The 27,470-nt window shown below is 46.5% G+C and overlaps 1 protein-coding gene across 2 annotated transcripts; it reads left to right on the top strand.

Annotated features, from left to right (window-relative positions):
- The first annotated feature begins 257 nt into the window (after positions 1-257).
- LOC128346426 (5'-nucleotidase domain-containing protein 2-like) lies at positions 258-27,199 on the top strand. Of its 2 annotated transcripts, none has more exons than XM_053299734.1 (14): positions 258-742; positions 7,131-7,315; positions 9,260-9,334; positions 9,983-10,038; positions 11,341-11,434; positions 13,842-13,970; positions 16,636-16,696; positions 17,611-17,713; positions 19,220-19,321; positions 20,379-20,460; positions 21,664-21,750; positions 21,931-22,071; positions 22,380-22,444; positions 26,178-27,199. In XM_053299734.1, exons 1-14 carry the CDS (start codon positions 442-444, stop codon positions 26,437-26,439), a joined length of 1,743 nt encoding a protein of 580 aa, XP_053155709.1. In that variant the 5' UTR covers positions 258-441; the 3' UTR covers positions 26,440-27,199. The 2 variants fall into 2 exon arrangements, with proteins under 2 accessions (XP_053155709.1, XP_053155710.1); XM_053299735.1 differs by lacking the exon at positions 258-742 and adding an exon at positions 980-1,116.
- Positions 27,200-27,470: the final 271 nt, after the last annotated feature.

The following is a 27,470-nucleotide window of genomic DNA, read 5'->3' as shown; positions in this document are numbered from 1 at the left end:
ATCCTATGCACTCTCTTACCTGGGAGAAAGCAACAGGCCACTCACTGTAGGGCTAGCTTCCAAGTAAGCATGTAACAGTATCGGAGGCAGCCTAGTACAAACTTGTAGTGGTAGGCACAGCTGCTTGTTGGCCCTATTGAACCGAGTATTTTAATCCTGAGCTCTGTGTATGGACACTGATGTGGGAAGGAACCCACCCCCTACCCCGCTCCGTGGGGGAAAAATGGGTTGTTTTCTCCCAAGGTAATTGGGCTACGGTCGGACTGTAACAGAAGAGGGGAGAAATCTTCTTCTGAGCTGCTTGAGTGGGCTGGGGGCGCCCGCTAGGCCCTCCCCCGCCGAGGCGGAGCCACGTCCCCGCTGCCAGGCCCCTTGGCTGCTTGTTGTTCTCTGCTGCTGCTGCTGCTGCGCCTTCCCTCTCTCAGACGCCTCTCTGGCACCATGAGTGGGGCCGGCGTGCGTGCTGGGCTGCGGCTGCTGCCGCGCTTGGCGGCGGCCCCCTCCGCCCCCTACTGCACCCGCTTCGGGGTGGAGGCCCCCGGGGCTGCAGCCGCCCAAGCCCCTCAGCCCAGGCCACCCTATGGGAGTCGGAAGCCCCACGCACGACGGGTGGCGGGGGCCACAGCTGCTGCAGACGAAGACCCGGCAGCCCGAGCCTTCTCCAGCAGCGCTCCGGCTCCAGGAGCGGACAACAAAAGCTTTCTGTGGGCGCGCTACGGGGAGATGAAGCGGCTGGTGCAGGGTGAGCCACCGGGGTTGGGATGGGCCCCCTCTTGCTTTCCAGAATCTCGGGGGAGAGGGGTTGGATCTGCTGCATCTCCCTGATGAGGGATCCCGCGTCGTCCTGGGGGTTGCTCTAGAGAATGGTGAGGTCGCCAACCCGAAAGCTTCTAATCTCTTGAGGCCAAAAATGTCCCAGCTATTTGTCCCAGCCCCACACGTACGCAACCATCCCGTCCCCCGCCCGGATCCCTCCCCTTCCCAGATATGTCTGCTTAGTCCTCCCGACTCCAGTGTTGGAGAAAATTCCCAGACTTCGGTGTTTCGCCAAGCCTGAAGACTTATCCTCTCCTTGGCGCAGTCTCCTCCCGCAAGTTTGGCTTCTGTTGTTCCTGGGTAAGGTAAAAATTCCTGGTTCCAGACACGCGCGGTTTTGCACGTAGAGACTCTCCCTGGTACCTTCTTGCTGCCACCCTCCTTTTCACCGCTTCCAAATCCAACCTATTTCCTAGGGGTTCCCTTCCTCAGAGTCTTTGGGCACACCTCCCCTCCTGCAATCTCGTTCTACTATTTAATTTTAACCCTTGTGCCACCCCTGTAAATAACTGCAAGAGGCAAAACGAACATGGGAATAAGATCGGATTTATCTGGAAATGCAAGAGACACAGGCCCCCCCCCATTTAAAAAAACCACCAACAACAACTAGGCACTTCAGTGATGAATCCGATCTTCTTCCCATTGTTTGTATTTTCCTCTGTCTTGCTATGGGAATACGGAGCCTGTCTGTGTCTACGCTCACGCCACCAGTGGGCATCCAAGCTGGCCATGCACTCCCCTCCGCCTTGTTTTGCAGGGACATGCTGGCGGAAGGGAGGGAACTCCATCATGCTTTGTGTCTCGTTTTCAGGGCAGGGCATCGGAGAGCCCAGATATGGTGGTTTTTTTTATTTTCTCTTGTTTAGAATAACAAGGAATTTAGTGGCACCTTAAAACATCAACATTTATGATAAGATACATTTTTAGTCTTTAAATCACAACAGGGCTAGTGTTGTTTTTGCTGCCACAAAGTAACACAGTTATGCCCCTAGAATTTGCCAGGAAGATTGGCACCCTTTTAAATAAATCTTGGCTAATCACATGACCTTTAAATCTGCATATGAAAGAAAAAACCAGTTCTAAAGTAAACTGTTTCACTAAAATATTGACTCTTGGTGACCACAGAGCCATGTGGCTTTCTTTGGTAGAATACAGGACCCTTTATTTGGTTTTGGATTACAGGGGCTAGTATGGTATAGAGGTTTGAATGTTGGGCTGTGAGCAGGGAGATCTGGGTTCAGACTCTGTCATGAAGCCTACTGGATGGCTTTGGGCTGGATGCTTTCTCTTAGTCTAACGTGTACCTCATAGGGCTGTAGTAAGGGTACCATGGAGATGGCAGAGAACCCTGCCCACCACCCTGAGCTCCTTGGAGAAAGGGTGGGATAGCTGTGTAAGACATCAGTAAGTAATATATAAAATGAAAATGATGATTTTAAAATGCTGTTAAATTAATTGAACAATGCTTTTTAATATCTACATGAAACCGCTGGGTGAGGCCATCAGGAGGTTTGGTGCTGGGTGCTATCAGTATGCTGATGACACCCAAATCTACTTATCCTTTTCATCATCAGGAAATGGCACTCATTCTCTAAATGCCTGCCTACAGGCAGTAATGGGCTGGATGAGGGATAACAAATTGAAGCTGAATCCAAGCAAGACGGAGGTACTTATTGTAGGGGCTCAGAATTTGAAGGATGAGCTAGAGCTTCCTGTGCTGGATGGGGTTACACTCCCCCAGAAGGAACAGGTATGCAGCTTGGGAGTACTCCTGGACCCAGGTCTCACCCTGGTATCTCAGGTGGAGTCCATGGCCAGGAGTGCTTTCTATCAGCCTCAGCTGATTCAACAGCTGTGCCCATTCCTTGAAGAGGATGACCTCAAAACAGTGGTGCATCAGCTGGTAACCTCCAGGCTTGACTATTGCAATGCACTCTACATGGGGCTGCCTTTGTACGTAGTTCAGAAACTTCAGTGAGTTCAAAATGCAGCAGCCAGATTAGTCTCTGAGGCAACCCAGAGAGACCATATTACTCCTGTGTTGAAGGAATTGCACTGGCTGCTGATATGTTTCCAGGCAAAATACAAGTGCTGGTTATTACCTTAAAGCCCTAAACGGCTTAGGTCCGAGTTATTTTAGAGAGCACCTTCTTCTACATGATCCCCAACGCTTGTTAAAGTCATCTGAGGAGGTCCATCTCCAGTTACCACCGGTTCGTCTGATGGTGACTCAGAGGTATGCCTTCTCTGGGGGCACTCCTGGCAGAAATCCGTAATCTGAATTCATTGCTGGCCTTCAGGAGAGCCCTTAAAACCTATTTGTTTGGCCTGGCCTTCCAGGGTTTTTGTTTTGTTGTAAATTGTTTTTAACTGCTGTAAGTGTTTGGCTTGGTTCTCCAGGGTTTTTAACTGTTTAAATATTTTAACTGTAAATTAGTTTTATGCTGTTTTTATTGTTTTGATTTTAACTGTTAATTGATTTTAATTGTTTCGATGTAAACCGCCCTGAGCCTTTTTTTTGAAGGGCGGTATATAAATCGAATGAATGAATAAATAAATAAATTTGAGGGAATACTTTTTTAAATTATTCAGAAAGTTTGTAATTAATGAAACTAGCAGATTAATCAACTTAAACATGACTGTCTTAATTACCACCAATTCAAAGAAGATCTTAACTTCTCAAAATCTGATGCATATACTTTGTTGTTTAGGCTTCTCTTTGAGAGCAGCAGGGACTTGGAAAGGGGGAGGGTCTATATATACATATATGGGGGTGTGAGGATGCGGTGGGTGGTGGTGGTTTCCATTTCCATTGCACTGCCTATTCTTAGAGTCAGGATTCTAATTCACTTGTGAGTCCAGGGCAGCATTATGGTTGTTTCCAGTGAATCTAGAACAAAGGGATATGGTCTTCTGTACTTAGTGTAGCTTGTTTGTGTTTAATCCAGTTTCATGTTAAAGATGAGAGAGATTATTTATTTAGAAGCACAAAGAGACTGAACTCCTGTTCCTGATCCTAAGCTTCTTCCAGATGCTCCAAAAGTGCCACGTCCTCCCTTCTCGTCCTCCCTTCTCGTCCTCTCTCCTTCCCCCACCTCCTCTCTCCCGTTCACTCTCCTCCACCACACACAGCTATGCATAAGAACTCCCTGGGTTGCTTCCTTCCGAGGAACTGCCAGTTCTTTCCCCTTGAACTGTGTGGTCACCAGCAGCTGATGTGTAGCATTGACTGTGCCAGGTCTTCTGTCTGTGGTTTGCCCAGCGGTTCCCTCTGTGCTTTGCCTGTTGCTGTCAGATGTCTTACTTATTTCAACTATGGGATGATGTTTTTGCTGAGTAAAGTGATTTGTTTCCAGCTCAACCACTTGAAGAGGGGGAAATGGGCCAAACATCCCTGACTCACCACCCAGTATAAGGCAGTTTCTGCAGTGTGCCTGCTTGCGTTGGAAAGGGCAGATCCTCTAGTCTAGGGGTAGGCAACCATGGCTCTCCAGCTGTTGCTGAACTACAATTCCCATCATCCCCAGCCACAACTTATTGTAGTTCAACAACAGCTGGAGAGCCAAGGTTGCCTACCCTTGTTCTAGTGCAGACAAATGCAATCCTCCTGTTGCTCAAATACTGCATGTCTGAAGCAGCAAAGTCCCTGTGGGTGCATAAGTGTAGACCGCTTGCATTCTTGGAAGCCTTGGTGTTGCATGAGAATCTAGCTGCTTTGCATCTGTGTCATGAACAAGTGATGCAACTAAGTTGAGCTTATATAGGGCTGTGCAGTCATGTCAGCCCAACAGGCATGTTGGATCCAGTATGCCCATTATCAGGCATTTTTTTTAGTTCTGCACCAACAGTAGGAAGCCCTGATAGTTGGAATCTCTGACTGAGCTCCCTGCTGCCAGTGCAGAATTATGTTGGTGTTCCAACTTGCCTTTTGGGCCTGACAAGACCTGCCCTTCTCCAGCCCTCTCCCATTTCACCCTCCCTTACCAGGGACCACACGAGGGCCAAGGGACAGCAAGCACAATGACATATTTTAAGCCATGACTGCATCCCTGTTGTATTCTGTCCAGTATCTTTTATGTTTTGTTGTTTAGAAGTTTGTCCTAGTGGGGATCCTGTGGAGAGTGTGGGAGATGGAGTCAAAAAGGAACAGGGAGGACAAGGAGAAAATGGAGTTGTTTCTGAATAAACTCTTTAGTTAAATCTGTATAAGATTATTTTGAATTTGTGAGGGAAGCAGCTATAAAACAATCCCTTAAAAGAACTACATATCCCACAACCCACCCAACCCATATTTAGGAGCCATCAGATATATTTAGGAGCCGTCTCGTTTGACCTGGCTCCTCTGTGTCTTAGTTCCAAGTATATGATGACTGGCAGTGATTACTCAGTGGTGAGGAAAGACATGCTGCACGTACATTTCTTTGGTTAACTTCACATCTTTGAGGACTTAGCCCTCTGTTTGAAAACACAGTCCAAGGCTGAGCCTTAGCACTAATAGAATCCTGCGGGGTGGTACAGACTCTTGACTGTAGAGAGTTCCACCCGTAAATGTTTTGTGGGGACAATTCTTTCAAATGAGGTGCTATTCTTATAGAGAGAAAGTGTAAAGAGAATTAGACTAGGAAGGTTAACATGGAAGATCAAATTCCTCCGGGGGCTACAACTAGAATATTTATACACAACTTAAAAAAAGAGAGTTTATAATCTAAAACACAGAGAGAGCGTGAGGAGATATACCAGTAAAGGCCACTGAGGAGATGCGATGCTGGGCTGAATAGGGACAGTTGCTCGCTACCCTTTAAATCTTTTCTTTATTTATCATATTTCTATATCGCCTGATATATAAATTAGGAATGTCATGGAACCGGGTGGGGAGCCTTGCTTTAAGGGTGGGGGAGGGTGCATTTTCCCCCCACCCACCGCCGGTGCTTGGTTTTGGTAAAAGTCTTTGGGGCAGCAGTGTACCTCCCTGCTGCCCCTTCCTCCTCTTTGGCCGGAAGTATCGGGCACGCGTGAGCACATTGCTTGCGCACGTCGCGATCGCTCGATACTTCCCGCCACTTCCGTCTGAAGAGGAGGAAGGGGCAGCAGGGAGGTACACTGCCACCCCAAAGGCTTTTACCAAAACCGAGCACCAGCGGGGGGGAGGGGTAAGTGCACCCTCCCCCACCCTTAAAGTGAGGAATCCCCCTGCCTTTGAACCTCGAACCCACCCAGTGTTCGAACCTGTTCGGAGACCCATAAAAGGGACTTGGAACAGGTTTGTGCACATCCCTAATAGAAATCTCCAGGCAGTGTACAAGTTAAAACACAAAACAAATATTAAACAATATAAAACAGTTAAAAATTGTAAAGTAAAAAGTAAAAACCAACAAAAAAAAGTAAAAAACCTTGATGAATAAAAACATATTTTTAAATTTAAATGAAAAGCCTTGGAAAACAGGTACATCTTCAGGGTTCTCCTAAAAACAAACAGAGAAGGACATGCTCTTATTTCAGCAGGGAGCGTATTCCAAAGCTCCAGGGCAGCCCGAGTCTCCACCAGACGAGCCAGTAGCAACTGGAAACAGACCTCCCCAGATGGTCTTAATAGGCGACAGCGTTCACAACAGAGAAGGCACTCTCTTAAGTACCCTGTTATACCAATATAAGAGAACTATCACTTTAAAAGGCACCCCTTAGCTCAGTTAGCAGATTTAACACCTTGGTTTGAACTAAGATAAAGTAAAGTTGTGCCCTCCAGTCAGTGTGGACTCCTGGCAACCACAGAGCCCTGTGGTTGTCTTTGGTAGACTACAGGAGGGGTTTAGCATTGCCTTTTCCCACACAGTATGAGATGATGCCTTTCAGCACCTTCCTATATCGCTGCTTCCCGATATAGGTGTTTCCCATATATTCTGGGAAACATACCATCAGGGATTCGAACCAGCAACCTCTTGCTCTCACCAGGCAAGTCATTTCCCCGCTGCTGCATTAGGTGGCTTGGTGTGAACTAAGCCCTAATATATGTCTCCTTGGTGCTTCTGTGATAGAAAAGGAAGCTCTGGTTAGCCTGTATGGAACCCCCTTCCTCAGATGGAACTGATATTCCTCTCCATCCGTGGATTCCTATTTCTTAAACTTTGTGCCTTATGGAAAAGGGAATAGGAAAATTGCCCTGTGTTTCCTTCAGCCAGAGTCCTGCCCCCCCCCCCCCATGCTCCAGCACCATGTTTCTGGTGTCAGGCAGAAGGCAGCGCTGTTATGGGGTGAGCATCCATTTGGGCAGTGTGCTGTCGTTGCTTGTCCGCTCATGGCTCTGCCTTTTGTTCCAGATTTGCTTCCTCCTGGCGTCTGCAATCTTCTGAATCCTTCAACCATCTACTCCAACAATGAGATTTCCCTGAGTACCATCGGGGTCTATGGCTTTGACTATGACTACACGCTAGCCCAATACTCGCCTGCCCTCCACTCCCGGATCTACAACACTGCTCGGGATATTCTTGTGGAGCAGTATAAGGTACCTCTAGAACCAGAATGGCTTTCTTTCTGTTGACTGACGCATTAGAGCAGTGATGAAGTGCTGTGCAGAATTGGGGTGTGTGTGGCACAGTGGTTTTGGACAAACAAAGGAGTCATGATTGGAGGCTTGAATGCTTTAGGCAGGGGAGGCTCAAGGTACTGTGGTTTCTGAGATGAAGTGTGAAATGCTGCCTTGCCCATACCCCTTTGGAAAGAGGCCAGCCCTCTTTCCAAATTGACCCCTCAAAGCTTTGAAAGGGGCTCTGGGGTTGCCAGCAGCCTGCTCTTCTCTCTTCATGCTTCTTGCAAGCTCTGTAAGGAGAAGTGCTCCTTGCAAAACTTGCCAGGGTTAAATCAGTCCTAAAGAGCCGCTCTGGTTGCGGTGGTGGGAGGTACCTTGCCACCCTGCTGGAGCCCCAGCAATCTTCCGCCGGAGGTGACTGCCTTATGAAAGGGCCACCCCTGCCCTTAGGGTTAAGCTAGACAGGATTAGCCCTATCATGTTTTGGGGCCACTTTCAGGTGGCAGATTGTAGGCCAGTCCTCGGGCATAACCCACCTAACAGCCCCTCGCCCAGATGACCTGCAGGGGAAGGAAGGTAAAGTGGCACCATCATGCTTTTCCTCTTCCCTCCTGAATTAAAAAAAGAAGAAGGGGGGAAGAGGGAGAGATTTGAAAGGAGGAGGGGCTTGGAGGGTATGGTTTTAATAGGATCGGGGCAGGGGGAGGAAGGGGAGTGGGAGTCAGTCAATAGTCCACGCAGCAAAATGTTGTGTTCTAGCACTGAAAATGGATGTGATGGGTGGTGGTGGGGGTGCCATGTTTGTCTGCTCACGTTTGCCCTGTTCTTTATCACCTGTGTAACTTCAGAAGGAGCATTGGCATCTCGGTGGCTATAAGCATTTTTCTCCCATTCAGGCCCTGATAGCTTATTGTTGGAGTTGGAGCCTGCCTGGGAGAAAAATGCGAGAAGCAATGGACTGGAGCATGGGAATGGGGAGGGCTTAGCATTCCTCATCCGTGTGCCTCCTTTGATATGAAAAATAGTCCTCTCTTCCTACTTTATATGTGAATACAGCTATTCAGACAACTGACATGACTGTCCCTGTCATGCTTAGTTTGGCCTGTGCAGGGACAGGCACACTTGGCTCTCCAGTTGTTGGTGAACTACAACTCCCATCATCCCTAGCCACAATAAATTATGCCTGGGGATTATGGGAGGTTGTAGTTCAAGAGCAGCTGGAGCGCCAAGGTTGCCTATCCCTGATTTAGTGGGTAGAATAGTCATCTGCCCTTCATTCTGTCCATGTTTGTTGTTGGGAATTTAGTTGCAGCTGACAAACACATGGTAAGGGTCTCCACACAAAGAGCCTAAAAGGGTTCTGCGGGGAGAGCAGACTTGATCCGCTTCTCCCGCAGATGAGCAGGGAGCTTGCCCTGGGCGGCCAGATTGGCTGCCCACGTGATTACTAGCTCCATCACAGAGCTGGTTGGGGTGGCAGGGATCGGGGCCCTCCTGGCCCCCAGGAGTCCCAGGGTGCTCCATGTGAGTGCGCAGGGTATTCTGGGGAGCCCCCTGATGCTGGGGGTCTCCTCATGAGTTGCTATGGTGGCACACAATCAGACAAACCGGGCTAGCAGAACACTCACTCCACTAACCTTGTATGGGGAAGATTAAGTGGGCTTGCTTCCAGGAGCTACACAGCTCCCGGAAGTTCATACGCGCACTGGAAGTTCATACGCGGGCTGGGCTCCCTTAGCTTGGGTTCCAGTGCATGTGAGAATAGCCTCATAAAGTGACTGTGTGCAATTTACTTATGCTGATAAGTCAAGGAAAGCTGTTACTTTAAATACCTAGAAAATATCACCTGTGTTGCCATACACAAAGCTTTCTAGATGGTTGACCTCCATACTAATTGTCTGTTTTGCTCTATCTTGTCAGTATCCAAATGGCATCCTGAAGTATGAATACTGGCCCAACTTTGCCATCCGGGGCTTGCACTACGACATTGCCAAGGTGAGGGGAGGCCCAGGTGACTTGTACGTTTTGTCCATGGCTTGGGGAGGGCCGTCTGGGAGCCAGGACATCTTGGTTCACTCTACAAATATGGAAAGGGAATGGCATGTCAAGCAGGTTTGTGCATAAGAGTGTGAGCTCGGGAGTCCCCAGTTAAAATTTCATTTCAGCTATGAACTCACTCTTTGGCTTCAGCCAAGCTGCTCCTCTTGGCCCCAGGCCCCCATTCGAGGTTTGGCCTACCTTACAGAGCTGTGTAAGGATGACTGAGTTAATTGGAACACTTAAAAGTGCTATATTATTTTTGCTACCACTTGTCTAGTTACCTGTGGTGAGTTAGGTTCCCTTCCAAGCAACCTGGCAGTTGGTAAGTCTAGAAAAGAGTTCTCATTCAGGCCCCTCCGTGTGGCACAGATGACTGACATAGCTACTTATGAACAAGTGGGCTCGTAATTCTCCTTATGGCTTAGTAATGTTTATGTACTTATTTGCAAGACTGGTGTACAGCAGTAGAGCACGGAGGACATAATAATAAGTTTATGAACTTATTTGCAAGACTGGTGTACAGCAGTAGAGCACGGAGGACAGTATTCATAAGATCTTGGGGTTCTCATGCACTGATTTCACCTTTCTCTTCATCCCCTGTAGGGCTTGCTTATGAAGATAGATGCCTTTCACTACATCCAACTGGGCACTGTATACCGGTAAATGTCCCTCACATTGACTCTCATTGGATGGAGCAGAACTTGGTAGCTGGGAAGTAGAAAGAAAGGAATCAAATTGGGATTTGGGTGGCTGTTGGACTTGGTTTCCCCCCTGCTTCTTCTAAGCATGATTCCTAAGACTCTGCAGATAATGGTTTGCAAATTGGGAACCAGCCTCCAGAGATGTGTGCTTCCACCTCACAAACTCTGGTTAAGAGGGGATCCCTGGTTTGCTTTAATCATTGTTAATGTAATGCTAAATCATGGTTAAATAAAAGATGACAGAACGGAGGGGGGATATTTGTGCTGAAAAAGGGAGAGGGGAAGAAGCACATACAGGTGAAACTCGGAAAATTAGAATATCGTGCAAAAGTCCATTAATTTCAGTAATGCAAATTAAAAGGTGAAACTGATATATGAGACAGACGCATTACATGCAAAGCGAGATAAGTCAAGCCTTAATTTGTTATAATTGTGATGATCATGGCGTACAGCTCATGAAAACCCCAAATCCACAATCTCAGAAAATTAGAATATTACATGGAACCAAGAAGACAAGGATTGAAGAATAGAACAATATCGGACCTCTGAAAAGTATACAGTGTACTGTGCTTGATTGGCCAGCAAACTCGCCTGACCTGACCCCATAGAGAATCTATGGGGCATTGCCAAGAGAAGGATGAGAGACATGAGACCAAACAATGCAGAATTGCTGAAGGCCGCTAATGAAGCATCCTGGTCTTCCATAATACCTCATCAGTGCCACAGGCTGATAGCATCCATGCCACGCCGCATTGAGGCAGTAATTGCTGCAAAAGGGGCCCAAACCAAGTACTGAATACATATGCATGCTTATACTTTTCAGAGGTCCGATATTGTTCTATTCTTCAATCCTTGTCTTCTTGGTTCCATGTAATATTCTAATTTTCTGAGATTGTGGATTTGGGGTTTTCATGAGCTGTACGCCATGATCATCACAATTATAACAAATTAAGGCTTGACTTATCTCACTTTGCATGTAAAATGCGTCTGTCTCATATACCAGTTTCACCTTTTAATTTGCATTACTGAAATTAATGGACTTTTGCACGATATTCTAATTTTCCGAGTTTCACCTGTATCTCTGACTCGCCAGTCTGCAAACTCTCGAGATAAATTCAATTCACTGTCACTAAATGTGGGCAGGATGGTAGTCTGCTCTAGACAATGACTCAGCAGTAAAGAAAAACACCAAAAACACACACACCTCTGCTTCAGTCTCTGCTGAGCACCTAAACCCTTCACCCCCTTTGTCTTCTGCAGAGGCTTGAAGCCTGTTCCAGATGAGGAAGTGCTGGAGATGTATGATGGCACCCACCACATCCCTCTGCACCAAGCCAGTGGCTTCTATGGCAAGGTAGGCTCACTTGCCCCAAGTCCCATTTCCTGGTCTTATTGCCCAGCTGAGATGGAGAGCAGGGTGTCAGCTGAGGCCTTGGTTGGTTGATTTATCTTCCTATCCTAGGTCCCCTAAGTCAGGCTTCCCAACACTGGACTCCCAGACATTGTTGGACTTTGGCCTCTGGCTGTTGTGGTAGGGGATGATCAGATTTGTAGTCCAACAGCATCTGGGGACCAAACATTGGGAACCTCTGCCCTAAGTTGTAAGGAGCTGGCTAAAATGTTGGCTAAAGTGGGCTAAATGGACTGTTTGTTTGTTTGTTTGTTTGTTTAACACATTTCTATACCTCCCAAAACTCAAGTCTCTGGGCAGTTTACCATAAAAAATACAGTTAAAATGTTAAAACAATTGAAAATTTAAGACCTGTTAAAAGTGTTAACTATTAAAAGCCTGAGTGATTAAATGGTGGTTAAGCCTGGGTGGTAAATCTAATTAAAAGCCAGATGTGTCTTGACTGACCTTTCAAAAGTTGTCAGAGATGGGGAGGCTCTTATTTAAACAGGGAGCACATTCTAAAGCCTCGGGGCAGCAACTGAGAAGGCCAGTCCCTGAGTAGCCACCAGATGGGCTGGTTGCAACTGTAGACGAACCTCTCTGGATGATCTCAATGGGTGGTGGGGATCATGACGATGAAGAAGTTAGCTTAAGTACCCTGGGACTAAGCTGTTTAGGGCTTTATAGGTTATAAACAGCACCTTGTATTTTGCCCAGAAACGTATCGGTAGCCAATGTAGTTCTTTCAATACAGGAGAAATATGGTCTCTCTGAGATGGACCAGAGACCAACCTGGCTGCCGCATTCTGTACGAACTGCGGTTTCCGGGCCATGTATAAAGGCAACTGCACATAGACTTGCCGTAGTCAAGTCTTGAGGTTACCAGCATATGTACCACTGTTCTGAGGTTGTTTATCTCAAGAAACGGACGCAGCTGGCCTATCAGCCGAAACTGATAAAAAGCAGTTCAGTATAACTTGATATGACAGTTGCATGGGAGCAATAACAGGAGCAGGTTATTGCCTTCATCTCCTGCTTGTGGGCTTCCCAGGTGCATCTGTTTGGCCACTCTGAGAAACAGAATGCTGGACCAGAAAGGCCTTGGCCTGATCCAGAAATGCTCTTGTGCTCTTATCTTCTATGTTCTTAGCTTCATGCTGAGAATGAAGTTAATAACTGGGAAACAAAAGAACAAGCAACAAGTGTTGCCATTTGAAGTCTCACACTGATTAGTTGGTTGTGGGTGGATGATGGAAGGGCAGATGGAATTGGATGCGACTGCTTGTGACCAAGGTGGGCTGGCCTTCATGGTATCGCTGGTATGGGGCTGGTCTTCCATTGTCGCTTGATTGGTGCAGGCATGGATAGCAAGGCTGTGGGTGGATGTTTATGAATGAGTAGTTGGGAGGACACAGTGTACACAGTGTTCAGAGTGCAGAGTAATTGTGGTGTGGTGTGTATGTGGGTGGCTCTTAGGCATGGTACTGTTAGCCAGTGCTAAATGGTCCCCAGAGCTCAAAGATTTTAGAGCAGAAACTCTATATATGTTAGCTTATAAATGTGAAATCTTGTAACTAGCTCAGAAGCTGTTATTCTGATAATGTGGACTTCCAGTTTTCTGTACCTCATTTTGGAAATGCACATGTACCATTTGGTAAAGTCTTTGTAACTTCCAGTAAGAGAGAGCTTTTAAGAATCAGGCAGTATAGCCTCCGTGGAGCCTCTTCTCCCATTCTTATGGGGGACTTTTTTTTTTTTAAACATCTATAACCCTCTCTTCCTCCAAGGAGCCCAGAGCGGTGTATTACATACTTGAGTTTCTCCTCACAACAACCCTGTGAAGTAGGTTAGGCTGAGAGAGAAGTGACTGGCCCAGAGTCACCCAGCTAGTATCATGGCTGAATGGGGATTTGAACTCGGGTCTCCCTGGTCCTAGTCCAGCACTCTAACCACTACACCACGCTGGCTTTCTGTCCCTTCTGACTACTGGTACCTAATCTCTGTGCGTCCTACCATCTTAATCCCACCATACAAAAATCCAGATATTTCTGGTAAGTTGGAACCAGAAGAAAGTATGCGAAATAGCCTGACTTCTTATTTATGGATTGTGAAGGGGTTGTGCGAGGGGTGAGGTACTCAGATGTATGGAAGATCCTACTTTGGTTCAGAGAGTTGGGACTGGATGACATTCTGTGGTGACTTCCCCAGAAATCTTATAGAGTAAGACATTTGCATTATGGTTACTGCATGACTGATTCATGTTTTGTTGGGTGAAGACAACAAGCAGTTCTGGCCGAGAGCTTTGCTTTCAAAGAGACAAATTTGAGTTTTGGTTCCTTCTTGCTCTCCTTTTCCTCCCTTATTCCAGGGCCCAGCCATAAAGCAGTTCATGGACATCTTCTCTCTGCCGGAAATGACCCTCCTGGCTGTAGCTAATGACTTCTTCATCAGCAATGACATTGACTATGACCCCATTCATCTCTACAAAGATGTAACGGTGTGTCCCTGTTCTCTTGAGTATTTGTTCATGCCACTGAAATTGAATCTTTTGGGTTAAGAGTTGGCAGGGGGGAGAGCTGTTGGCTGCAGTGGTTTGGGGGTGGGGGCAGCAGGGGAGAAGGCAGTGACATATTTTTGTTGAAAATAAAAGAAGTTGGGACTCCTGGGTTCTGTCCAGTAGTTGTTGTTTTTAGTACTTTGTGTCCTGTATGGCTTATCCTCTAGGCATACTGTGTGGGTTCCAGTTTTTTCTGGGCCAGAGGAGGTGTGAGTGCTTGTTGGAGCTGTGTTGATGATATCTTCTTCTTCTTCTTTTTTTTGCTGCCTTGTTGTGGGAGGGAGTAACGTGTGTCTCTTCTGTCCCTCGCCTGTGGCAGCAGAACAGGCTGTCCTGAGCTGGAGCGGATTTGGGAGGGGCTGCCTGCTGAGCTGCCAGGGAGGCTTATCTAGGAACCCAGCTGCTCTGAGAGAGGCAAGATCTCATAGGGCCACCCACTGCTGCTTGCTCCCTCTGCCTCTGTTTTGAGGAGGCAGGTTCCCTTGTTGTATTTATGGAAACTTGAAAAACATCTTTTCTGCCTCTTGTGCTCAGGGACTCTGGAGCCTGCCTAGTTTCCTTGTACCAGGGCAAGAGGTCAGAATTGGCACCCTCATAAATAGCATTGCTTCATTCCTTGACGTATGCACGTGCATTCTGGCAATGGACTGGGGTTGTGTGGGTGGGACAGCTGAGGAATGCACTTTAAAGTTCCCTTAACATGGATAGGTTACTTTTTAAGCTGGGGGGATGAGGTCAGGGTTAGGGCCAGGTTGCATGCAACTCTTGGGCAATTCAAGACAGGGAGACACAAACAGAGTTGAAAGGAGTCCCCATTGTTCATGTATGTTGGGGTCACAACTGAGGCTTGCTTTCTCCTCGCCATCTTAAGGCAGCCGCAAAATGCATGTGAAAGAACCTGAAAGGAATTGAAGAGAGGAGGAGGGGTGGTGGTGGTGGTGGGGGGGTGATTTCACATTCCAAGTGCAGCCTGTAAGGTTCCAAATCAAGAGCTTGGATTGCGATGATAGAGGAAAGGAAAAGTGGAGAGGAACTCTGTGGACCCATGAGTAGGGAGTGTGGAAGACTGTGTGGGGAAAGAAATGGCAGGGAGAGAGAGAGCAATATCTCTGTTGTTGAGGCTTTTGGAATAAAAAAGGAGACCTCAAGATGCAGGGGAGATAACCTTTTGCCCAGCTGGTTTTGAGTATTTGGTGCCTTCCCTTTTCCCCTCATTGTTGCGGCTTTGGGTCATGTTGAATAAGCCCAGCTGTTGCAGTTGGCTGAAGGTCTGCAGGAATCTGAGCAGATTTCTGAGTGGATTATTCACGCAACCATGTGCGCACACACATGCAGCATGTATTCAAATCCTATTTGGAACAATGGAGGCAAAACACAATGGGGGGCAGTTAATGCTGGCGATAAGAATGTGAATTTTGCTTGTGCATCCCTGGTGCAAAGTGGGGTGGTTGTTTAATATTTTACTGATGTGTGGCTATTCAACAAAAAGTTCTCAAAGCAGCTTACATAGCAGAAGCAATGAGAAGATGGTTTCTTGTTCCAAGGTGACTAATAGGAGGGGATGCTATGCTGGGCTGAATAGGGACAATTGTTTTTCCCTGCTAAATATAAGAGAGCTACCCTTTGGTACCACTTTGCCCAGTTGGGAGTAAGAACAGGAAGCAAAGTCTCCAGAGTTTTAGCCTTAAGGAAAGGAGAAGGGTGTAGATGAAGCCCATTGGGAGCTAGGAAGGCTTTTTTTGCCGAAAGAAGAGTTGGTTGTCTGTCCAAGACCTTTTGCCACTGGGAGAAAGTGGTTGATTGGAATGTGCCTACCACCCACTTTCCAAGATATTTCTGGTCTGCATATACTAAACTAAAACACAGACTAAAACCAAAACTTCAGAATTCTGAATCTAAAAGCTGAATTTCGCCATGCGAGTGCTTGGCTTGCATAATACACATTTTGCACATATTTGCTTATATTTGCTTATTTCACATTATTGTGCATGTGCTATGCAAGGTGATCCATTTCCAATACTCACCATCTCTTCCTGCAGCGCAATGGAGGTTTCCCTTTCCCAACCCCCAGAAGTAGCTTCAGGGTTGATGGTGAGGTGGGGGAGGCACTGGAAATGCATCTGAGGGACAGCTCTTTTTAAGTTAGAAATTAAACCATGGAAATAATTTGACTCTCTGCTTCCAACTCCCATTTTAAAATTGGTTTAAACCTTGTTTAAAGCTGGGAATTGGGAGCAGGGAGTCAAACCATTAAAAGTCTGGGTTCAGCTGAAGTTCAGGTCCATCAGTAGCTTTTAACTCTCCAGTTTCAACACTAACTTTGAAAAGACTGTTTATTTTTGAGTTTCTAAAAGGCTTTTACGAACAAAATCCATACAACAGGATAAAAAACAGGAAAATGTAATTTCTGTCATAAATTGCAAACTGAGTGCCTGATTATTGGGTGACTTATTCTGAACAGGATACCATTCTTTTTGGGTAAGAGTTCAGTTCAGGTTCAAGGTAACCAAGGGATCTTTGTTTTGGGTTCAGTTCCACTTAGATGAAAAGACCTCTTTCAACCAGATTCTGGATTATTTTAAAATGTTTTTCATGTTTTCAACAGGATGCCATCCGGGATGTGCATATTAAAGGTTTTATGTACAAGTGGATCATGCAGGATCTGGGTGAGTATTCATCTTCCATGGTGGGAGAATTACTCAGAAGGCTACAAGAGACATATGTTTTGGTCTAAGACTGTAAATAAAACTTGAATTGAATTGAGCCACAGATGATCCCTCTAGTCTGGCCATGTTCCCTAAGGATCTTCATACACCAATCTTGCTGCAGAGTGAACACACATTGGTTAGGCTAAAGCATGCTGGAAGTAAAGTGCTTCACACCAGCGTTGTTTTTGTGCATGGAACAACTTAGCTGAGTTCTACAGATGCCCAGGCAAGCAAGTCAAGCCAAGCCATGCGCTGTAGGCAAAGGCAAAATGCAAGATCAGACCTGGTGAAAAATACACTCCCTGTTTTGTGTGTACTCTGTGCAAAAATTTAAATAAAAAATTAAGTGCGTGGACAATACAAATTCCATGAGCAAAATCCTGCAACCTATGATCATTACACAGATATATAGTCATAATTTCTCTTATTTTACATAATTTGAGTTTTGTTACTCCTGGGAGAAGCCAAGATGTTGGCCCCACTCTCAGCCACTAGAAATCATATTCAACCACCTCGCTACTTTCTGAGACTAGACTAGACATTGGCCACACATTTGCTAGCATATCATTTCTGCTGCAGGGACTAGAAATTTGCTCTTCCCCCACAAAGAAGCTGTTTTTCTGCACATTGCTGGAATTGTGGCATACCCACACTGTCCAGTCTAAGTCTGGAAGCAAAACCAGCACTCTTCCGAAGCACCACCCCACCCAACAAGCTTGTCTCCAGATATATTGATCTTGGAGGAAGTGGATCTTCCAGACTCCATTGGGGTATAACAGTAGCTAAAAAAAATAAAATGCCCTTATAGTTTTAATCTATTCTCTAGTTTGTTGTGCTTAGAAAAGTTCCTAATGCCCATCTTCTGTCTGCAGAAAAGTACATTCTGCATGGAGATGAGACGTATGCTGTGCTTCACCGCTTGGCCAAAAGTGGCAAGAAGCTCTTCCTCATCACCAACAGCCCTTTCAGCTTTGTGTGAGTTTGATGTGGCAAGTCTGCAAGCTAGAAGCAGGATGGGCATTGTGGTTAGGTTTCTATCTTAATCTTGCATCATTATGCAAAATTTCATGGACTCACAGTTTAGTCTGTTAGAATCTCTTCTTCGTATCTGAGCCTTGGTCTGCTGTTCCCTGCTTTTTCACACTTTTGCATGCACCTTGAAGATGAGAAAGTTGCTTTATAACACTGAGCTCTAGCCCACAGATGTCACAAATAATTTGCTAGTCTAATGTACTACAAAATTCCAGGTGGTTTGTGTGGGGTTTTTTGTTTGTTGTGGTTGTTTTGTTTTTTTTGCGCAATGACAGAACACCATGACTGCCTTTCTGGAATTTTTGAAACAGCTTTCAGGAATGCCAATTTTGTACAAGGCTCCATATCCTGTGTTTTGCATCCCTTGAAATTGTGGTGTTTGCAAGGTAGTTAAAACCTATAGAAAGACGAGAACTGAAAAAATTCCAATCCTAAAAGTGTCCTATGAGGCAATAGGAAGCAATCTCTTGATAGTGACCATTTTGGTGGTTTCTGTGCATTCTTACCTGGCTGCAGTCCTATAGGCCATTATCTTCAAACCAGTGCCGCTTTAGGCTGGCATCAGGAAAGTGTTGCACCATTGGCCCTTATGCTTGTGGGATGCTTGGGTAGACAGCTATTAATTGTAGTCTTGAGTGGAAGGGGTAAATCAAGTATAGTAAACCATGACATGAAGGTGGATAATGCAGCAACCCTGCGGAACCTAAGCAAGTGGGGTTCTGATCAGTGCCTGGAAGGGATCAGTGCCAGTAACTTGGGTCTGGCCCCGCCCAACAGCCCCTAAAGCAATGTCCCGTGCATGTGACTTCACGCACACAGGGCATGGCTCAGGCTCTGTAAGAGCCCCAAGGGAACTCCCACCCCCCCACCCCCCCCCCGCTGGGATCCGGCCAGCCCCGAGCCATCTCTGCACTTGCTGCCTGGAAGTAGCTACTTCCCTTTCTCTCCCTCAGTGGAGGGAGAGAAAGGGAAATAAAGGCTTTCAGGCAGCAAATGCTGTCTGAAATGACAGGGCAGAGGTGGCTCGGGGCTTGCCGGAGCCCGGGTGGAGTTCGCTTGGGGCTCTTATGGAGCCTGAGCCACGTCCCCCTGCAGGCTTAGGTGGCCCTTCCATTGGAGGCCAGGGTTCTTTGAACCCATTCACAAAATGGTAGCTCCGCCCCTTCCTGTGTGTGCTGCTTTAGGTTTCATGATGGAAGAAAGGTAGAATACGAATAAATAAATACAAACAACTGGGGAGTCTCCATTCTCGGCTCTGGGAAAGGAGTGGAGCATACCTCCTGTATTCTGCCCATTCTTTGGCGGAGGTCTCCAGCATTCCCATATGTCCACTACCTCTATTCTAGAGCAAGAACAAGAGTAGGTAAGCCATGTTTTCTTTGGTACAGTGCCTCCTGTTGTCAGTTATTGGTAATGCCATCTCACATGCTCTTCTCCTCCCGCCCCCAGTGACAAAGGGATGCGGTACATGGTGGGTAAAGATTGGCGGGACTTCTTTGATGTGGTCATAGTCCAGGCAGACAAGCCGCATTTCTTCAATGACTGTGTCAAGTGAGTATGGTTCAGCATGAAGCCACAGTGGTATGTTCTGGGTCCAGTGGGGTGGAGTTGGGGGGGTGAGTTCAAGCTTATCTGTATGGGTGCTCTGTGCACTTCCAGTGATCAGGGGCTAGCATAGAAGCCGCAGTGTGGGAAGTGCTGACTTCCACTTCACCCCCACCCCTATATGCACTATCATCCATATGCAGCTTGTGTATGCAGTGGACAAACCAGTACAGATTGAATGTTATTCACATGTTGGTTAATGGGGTAAGGTATACTAAATGCGTTTAGCTGACCTGGACGAAAGCAAGCAGGCAAATAGTGGAAGGTGAAGGATGAGCTCAAAGTGCTCCTACTGGCCTTGGATACAGCCTTTGGTAGGGCACTTCAAAGAAGCCGGACTAGTCATTTGCTGGCTTCCTGTTCCATTTTATTTGCTCCCTTGCTTCTCCATATGCTTGAAATTCTGCGGTCTGCTAGGTTTCTTCCCCATTTCCTTCTTTAAAAAAAAAAATTCTTACAACTTTTCTCTTGCTTTTCCACCTTAAGTATTCTTGTGCTTTATTTCCTACCAAAAATGGAAAAGGCAGGAGACTTGCATTGGCTTGTAACAGGGATTCTCCACTTTTATGAAGACGCAATGCTTTAGATATCATATATGTATAAAGCACTGAATACAACTGCATAGTCTGAATGTCTCTTCGTGTCCTCCCTTCCCGTCCCTTCCCTTTTTGTATATTGTTGACATTTAAACCACAAAGAGACTTTTCCTGCCTAAAGGCTTCTTAAGTGCTCTGTGCAGTACTTGCTTTTAAAAAACACTATCAGAAACCATAGTCTAGTCAAGGCTTTGGTTTTCCTTGATTCTGAGGGCTGCTTCACTCAGAAGGTTTAAGGGGGGAAATGTGCAGACATGAAATGTGCAGCAAATGTATATAGAGGTTTACCAGAGAGGAACTTGGGGTTTTGAGTGTGAGGACACTGGGTTTTGTGGATTTGGAGGTCAGGAGTTGATGCCTAGAGTCCCATGTTGCCTTTTTCCTCCTAACACTAACTTTCTTCTCAGACCTTTTCGGCGACTGGACAGCAATGGAGACCTGCAGTGGGATAAAATAAATAAGCTGGAGAAGGGGCAGGTGTACAAGCAGGTAAGAAAATGGACTGTGAAGGATGGAAATTCCATGAGATGGGGTTGTCGATCTTGGAATAGGGATGTGCATGGAACTGGTCTGGAGGCCCTTTATGGTCTATGTGTGATGTGCACGGCAGCGGACGCGCATGCAGACTGTACTTCCTCATTTCCGGTCAACAACGGGGGAAGAGGCGGCAGGGAGGTATGCTGCTGCCCCATGGATTTTGGAAAATAACAGAGTGCCAATGGGGGAAAAGCAGCGGGAGGGGTATGTACACCCTCCCCACCCTTAAACAGCCACCCGCCCCCGGCATCAGACCGCAGCTCCGTGGTTCTGTGCACATCCCTATCTTGGAAGAGTTGGTGTACAAGACCTTTCCACCCAATATCCTTCCCCCATTGCCACCGCTTCCAGTTGTAGCAGTCTCACAAGAATAACCTGCTAAGACTAAATGAAGAGTCTGGCTACTGATGGTGTCCTGGGCTGAACAGGCTTCCCTTTGGCCTCCTTAAGACAGTTTTGGAGGGGAATAGAAAAAGAGACGTGGAGTCTTCACTCTTGCTCATGTGCTTGGGTTTCACCTTAGCATTTCAGATAGTCGGGAGGGGGGGATTGAAACTGAGCTTGCCAGTGGGGCCATTCTTGTATGGGAGGGTCTGGGCCTTCCATTCATAGTTGCGCTGTGGCTGCAGAGGTGAGAGAAGAAAGTTCTGTGGTCTTAATCAGGGGTTGGCATCTCAGGGCAGCTGCCACGGCCCACAACCCAGCAGGGAGCCAACTGCTACTTCTCTCTGTCATCCTTCTCCTAACCCCCCTCCCCTTTCTTTTGGGCCCAGAAGGAGAGAGGAAGCTGTGAGAAACAGGATTGGCCACTGGTTTCTGTTCTATCTTTGCACAGTGGGTGGGGCCTTGGCCCACTTGGGCCCCATTCTCACCCCCACCCACAGGTTGAGTTAATAGGCAAAGAGAAGAAGGCCCACTGAGGACATCTTGTTGAAGGTCCTTCTTCCAAATTTTGGGGGTGGCATTGGACTAGCCCCTCTGTACCAGCAAGAAATCCTGTATCCTTGCAGGGAAGTTCCCTCTTCTTCCCCATTTTTTTAAATTTAAACATTGTGGTGTTCCTGTATCCACAGAGTTCTCTTAACCTAGATCACTCTTTCTCTCTGGTCCTTCCTTAATGCTTCCTCTCTTATTTACTCCCCTTCCCCTCACTAGGGCAACCTCTTTGACTTCCTCCGCCTTACAGGTTGGCGCGGATCCAAAGTTCTCTACTTCGGAGACCATCTCTACAGTGACCTCGCGGTAAGGTCTCTTGGCCTGTGTCTCTGGATCATGAGTGGGAGTTGGGGAAAGAAGTGGGCGAAGAGCCTGGAACTGGGCCTTGTGATTCTCTTCCCCGCTCTGGAAGAGGATTAGGCTGGGCTGAAGGGGTGGGGTTTGTGAGCCGACCGCTTAACCCTGTGTGCCTTTCCATTCCCCCAGGATCTGATGCTGCGCCACGGCTGGCGGACAGGGGCCATAGTGCCTGAGCTGGAGGCAGAGACTAAAATGGTGAACACAGAGCAGTACTCGCAAGCCCTCACCTGGTTGCAGGCCTTGACCGGGCTGCTGGAGCGCATGCAGGTAGGGGAGGAGGAGCAAGGAGGCGGCTGGGTTGCTTTGAGTGGAATGGGCAGGGGAGGACACAGGATTCCTCAGGGAGGATGGTCCTTGCAAACTGTCGGTCAGTGGCTGCTCCAAAACAGTGTCACCAAGAGACTTCCTAACAGCTGATTAACACAGAGGGGCGGAGCTTTAGTGAGCTTCTGCTTTGCAGAGAGGTCATTCCAGAGGGGAGGGCAAACTTCTTCTGCAGAAACTGGTTTAGCTGCTTTTGAGCTGCGGTGGGATTGCCAGACAGGGGCCTAATCACTTGGCTTGTTCCCTTAAAGATGTTCCAGGACTCGGAATCCCAGCAGGTGCTACAGGACTGGATGAAGGAGAGGCACGAGCTCAGGTAGCATTTTGCACTTTCCCTTTCTCTCATCGCCTACTGGTCCTGGGTTTCATTGTGCCTAGTCCAGGCATGCAAAAGCAATTGCTTCCAGGCAGGGAAGCGTTTATGAATTGGAAGGATGTGTGTCTGTGGTTTTTCTTCTTCTTTGTTTCTTGGCCTTCATCAGCATGTCATCAATGTGTGGGCTGTCAGGCAGGCCAGGTCATGCTTTTGGTGGGCTAGTAACTTCTTTGTAGACTTAATTGTAAGGCTGGCCCAATCATAGCTTCTTCCCAAATTCTGTCTCATCTCCAGAGTTCCCCACGACTGCCAGTTTGGGCAGTAGGACTTCACTTATTTCTGTCCTGGATTCCTGACTCTCACACATCTTCAGCCACATCATACACACATATACTTCTCTCTGTCCTGTTGTAACTCTTCTGGAATAAAGTCTAAATATGTGTTTACTGCATTTACTCACATTTGTCCTGTCATGTTACCTTTGTTTCTCCCTTCATTCCTCTCTTTCCTCTTCCCCCATCTAAATGTATACATAGACTGTAAACTCTTTGGGGCAGGGGCCTGTCTCTAGCTTATATTATTGTGTAGTGCCTTGGTGGTGCTATGTAAATCAGAATTTCCCTTTTGTCCTAGGAGTGCATTCACTTGTAACAAAGGCCAATACTGTTATGTACTTCTGTAGGTGGTGTTCAAGAGGCAAGTGGGGGAGACTCCCCTTCTCTATAATAGTCACATGACTAAATAGCACAAAAGTAAAAAAATCTCTACTAACTCCCCCTGCTTTTCCCTATGGGACAAATGTGACCATCAGCATGTGGAAACTGCTTGAAACCAATGTGTGCGAGCTCTTTGCCAGTGGGCCTAGCAGCTGCTACACCGTAAAAAAGGGGGGAAATGAGGGGAAAAGAACCATCAGTCTACATACCTAGTCCATAACAAGCTGGCTGTTGTTCAGGCACTGCCATAGATGGAACTCAGGGGTTTCACACTCCTTAAAAACACCCATGCGATGCTTGGCAAAGGGAAGGCTCCAAAATGTTCAGCAGTTTTAAGTGGCCACCAAACGCTCCACTGGTTGTGCAGGCTACTAGCTCTCTGTGAGAAGTCAGATTGAACATTTGTTTAAACTGAAGTATTTATTAGGATGAATGTGACCTGGAAAAGTTCCCAAAGTGGTATGGAGATCATCCTCTCTGCCTTGGGTCTCTGTGGCAGGCCCAGAAGCTCCTTCCTGAAGCCATACACTTCCTTTTGAGAGTCAAACTCTTCATTTCTGCAGTCTCCAATAGGAGGGGTTTTCCCTTCCATCATCCTCCATGGAATTTGGAGGAAATCTTTCCCCTTGTTGTTCATAATCCTGTGTTTGACTTTCTGGCTGAGGTTTCTCAAGAACCAACTATAATAGGGACAAAGATAATAGACACATTCATAATTGTGAGTGGCAGCATTTGTGGCAGAAGGGGAAGATTTCTGAGGGGCAGCAACTGCTACTTGCCTCAAGATGAGGATCTTGACCTGTTTTGCTGAGTTTTATTTGCTCTTTATTAGAGACTAGGCGAGTTGAAGCCAAACGCTGTTGAAGCAGCAGCAGGCAGCTCTGTTTGCTTTGCTTTTATCCCATCCACTCCCCACAAGGAGCAGTGAGTATCCTGATAAGTCACCCAGCCAGGTGTTTGCATTACAGATACCCAGCAAAGGACATGTACAGGCCTGTACAATTGGTCTGAAAGAGTGTGACACCTCAAGTGTTAATGGGCTTGTTGTACTCTGATTAGTCAGCTAAAACTTTAGTGGACCTTTGATGGCCCATGTCAGGTCAGTGAAGGAAATGTTTAATCTATGTGGTTGAAAAACCAAGAGCAAGCTTTAACCAAAGCAAAATTGGAACCTATTTTGCCTCTGATGTTTCTCTGTAATAGACAATGAAAAGAGAAAATATGAAAGATGGGTTTTCCTTCTAACAATGAATGGTAGCGCCAATTTTAACAAAAGCTCTCTCATATTTTTTTCAACAAATCAGGCATTGATGTTGATGTTTTGGTCCTATGCAGATTTAATTAAAATTTAACATATTTATTATCTGGTCAAAAGGCAAACTATGACTGAGCTAAACATTATTTAATGGGTTGATAACACTACCCAAAATGGTTAATAAGTTCTTGATCACATCTCTTGTGTAGGAACTTTTGCACTAGTGGTGGGTGTGGGGAGGTCGCTTCTGATGCTCATAAATCTGTGGCAAATTGAATTATTTAACACACAATTAGTTAAACTAACACCATCAAATGAAATATATACATATATATGCAGTTCTATTAAGAATAGAATCTGCCTACTTTCTCTCAAGCATACATGCATCTGCCATCTTGAATTGGGGTGGATGACATAATTACAAACTATGCCATTAAGTCGTCCCTATATGTCCCTACAGCTGTAGCAAATTTAGTTCAAATCTGTTAGGGGGTTCATACGCTAGCTCACTTGCGCCTCAAATGTTTACATGTCTACCATCTTGAATTGGGGTGGATGACATCATCACAACCGACACCATTGAGGTGTCCCTGTGTGTCCCTACTACTTTACCCAATTTGGTTCATATTGGTCCAGGCATTGAGAGATTGATAGGGACACACACACAATATGCTGGGTGATCTCATAAACTTAATTTCCTTAAGGAAAGTAGGCCAATAAAGGATCCATAGGAGTGATTGGCTGCTTTAATAGTTTTGCTCTGTAACACTGATAGCAGTTCTTTGGGTGTTAAGTAACTTGGGAAACCACTTCCTTTTGCATGCATACACAGAGAATTACACACGGGCTTTGCTGAGGTAGGTTGTATCTCATGTGATAGGGTTGGATTTCACGTCCTTAGAAAACAATGGACTGGACTGTGCAATCTGATAGCTCCGTAGGGTGGCCCCTTGCTTGCACTGAAAAGCCACACAAGAGCTGCTCTAGACTGCAGAGATGCTATAGATTGCCCTAATCATGAGACTGTACTTCCATGCCAAAGCTGGAAATTGAATGAGCCTCACCCAGAACCATACAATGATACTGCTTGTAGATATGACTGGAAATTGGCGTTTATCCTTATCCCTTTTGTCTTGTTCCAGGGATGTATGTTGTCTCTGCATTTTAAAAAGCTTCTGTACCCAGGTCACCCAAATTCTAGAAAAACTGCATTCGGTTATCTGTATAGAGTACTTTAGTAAAAAAAAAATTAAGCACATTTCCATGACTTCACATAATTCATTCTGATAGTGAAAATGAGTAAGGAGCGACAAAAGCCACAGCCTAGAAGCCTTGTTGAGCAACTCCTCTGGCTTCTGAGACTTAAGCAGGCATGACCCACTCACTTACAAGCATCTCTTCATAGCCATAAGGACTAGAAACTTACTTTTAACTTTCTTTTTAAAATCAGGTGAGGCTGCATTTTGCAACAGTTTTGTTTTCATAAACTGTTCTTATTTTTGTCATCTTAAAGTCAGATGACTATATGCAAATAAAAACTAACCTAAGTGAAAGGTGAGATTCTTGGGAAGCTGCATTCTTCAGTCAGGGCTGCATTCTGCAACTTCCACTGTGATACGCCAGCCTTACTGTAACCAGCCGTCACCTGCCTTAAATAGAACTCAGGAATCCTGACATGCACCACTCCTCCGTAAACTTTGGTTCCGAAGAGGTCAGCTCTGACTGCTCTCTCATTCTCGTCTTCTCTCCAACCCCCCTGCAGGGCACTCACCAAGAACCTCTTCAACCCCCAGTTTGGCAGCATCTTTCGCACGTGCCACAACCCCACCTACTTCTCACGCCGCCTGTGCCGCTTCTCGGACGTCTACATGGCCTCACTCAGCTGCTTGCTGAACTATGACCTCAACTACACCTTTTATCCGAGGCGCACCCCGTTGCAGCACGAAGCGCCCCTCTGGATGGACCAGCTCTGCACGGGCTGCATGAAGACGCCCTTCTTGGAGGAGATGGCACACATCCGCTAGGGACCATGGCGGGGCGCCAGAGCTTCCTGTCCCTTTGGTTTCATGCCCTCAACAGCAATGGCATGCTGACTTCAGCCTTTATAGTCTGCCTCCTTTAATTAGAAACCTTATGGTCCACCGAGGTGTGTTCTTGAATTTACAGAGCAAGAGTGCATATTGGGGGTTCGTTAAAGGCATAACAGACTTGTGTTGAATGATCCCGAGCATGCCTTTTTACTTAAGAACGTAAGTGTTTTGCTTGATCAGGCCACGATTCAACTAGTCCAGTGCTTTTTGTAAGAATCCCAGCAGGCACAAGGTGATCTACTATGAAGTTGGACAGTGGTCAGTCTTCAGTCCAGTGCTACTCTAGGGAGTTTGAAATGGCTTTCTCCATGTCCACAAATGGAGCATCTTGGACTGGACTTTTGTTCACTCTGTTTTGTCTTGGGGTAGATGTGCACCCCCTGTAAACACTCAGCTGCCACTAAGGGAGGGGGATCCTTAGTTTTGTTGCTCTATCCGCACAAGCTGCTCAGCCTTCTTTGGGACTCTGCAGAACTGCACAAGTTGCTGCAGTGCTTGAGGTTTACATTCCCCCACACTCACTCCTTTTTTTTTTGGCTTGTGACAGGGAGTGCTACAGGTACTTTTGGGGAGAGGGGGAATTGGGATCCTGTCTCCCAGTGAAGTGGGAGTGGCAGGAGGTGCTATGGGAGGGAAATATTCTTAGCTGATAACTGGTATTTTGTAATTTTAATAAAGATCAGTGTAAAACTTGCCCCGGTTGTGCTTTATAGAAGTGGGGAAGGGAATCTGGATCAGATGTTCAGTAGACTGTGTCCTGGCTACTAATGTTTCCCTCTACTGCTCTCTCCTGGCCAGTTTCACCAATATCCGTTGGTCCATATGTGGAGTGCGTTTATATATACAAAGAATATTCCGTTTATATTCAGCAAAGTCATTCTCCGGCCCCTCTTGTGGCATATGCACCTTGACATGATTTTTTGTTTGCACAATGTATTCCACTCACACAGAGTCAATACTGGGCA

This window comes from Hemicordylus capensis, chromosome 2 (assembly GCF_027244095.1).
Source record: "Hemicordylus capensis ecotype Gifberg chromosome 2, rHemCap1.1.pri, whole genome shotgun sequence".
Lineage (NCBI taxonomy): Eukaryota > Metazoa > Chordata > Lepidosauria > Squamata > Cordylidae > Hemicordylus > Hemicordylus capensis.
The sequence above is the reverse complement of the archived record's forward strand: the minus strand, read 5'-3'. Positions and strand labels throughout refer to the sequence as shown.

Bases quoted from the DNA above. Each gene is read 5' to 3' on its own strand.
- LOC128346426 (XM_053299734.1), top strand. From the start codon at position 442: ATGAGTGGGGCCGGCGTGCGTGCTGGGCTGCGGCTGCTGCCGCGCTTG. The intron at 13,971-16,635 runs GTGTGTCCCTGT...TGTTTTCAACAG, and splicing joins ATCTCTACAAAGATGTAACG to GATGCCATCCGGGATGTGCA. The intron at 21,751-21,930 runs GTAAGGTCTCTT...CCATTCCCCCAG, and splicing joins ATCTCTACAGTGACCTCGCG to GATCTGATGCTGCGCCACGG.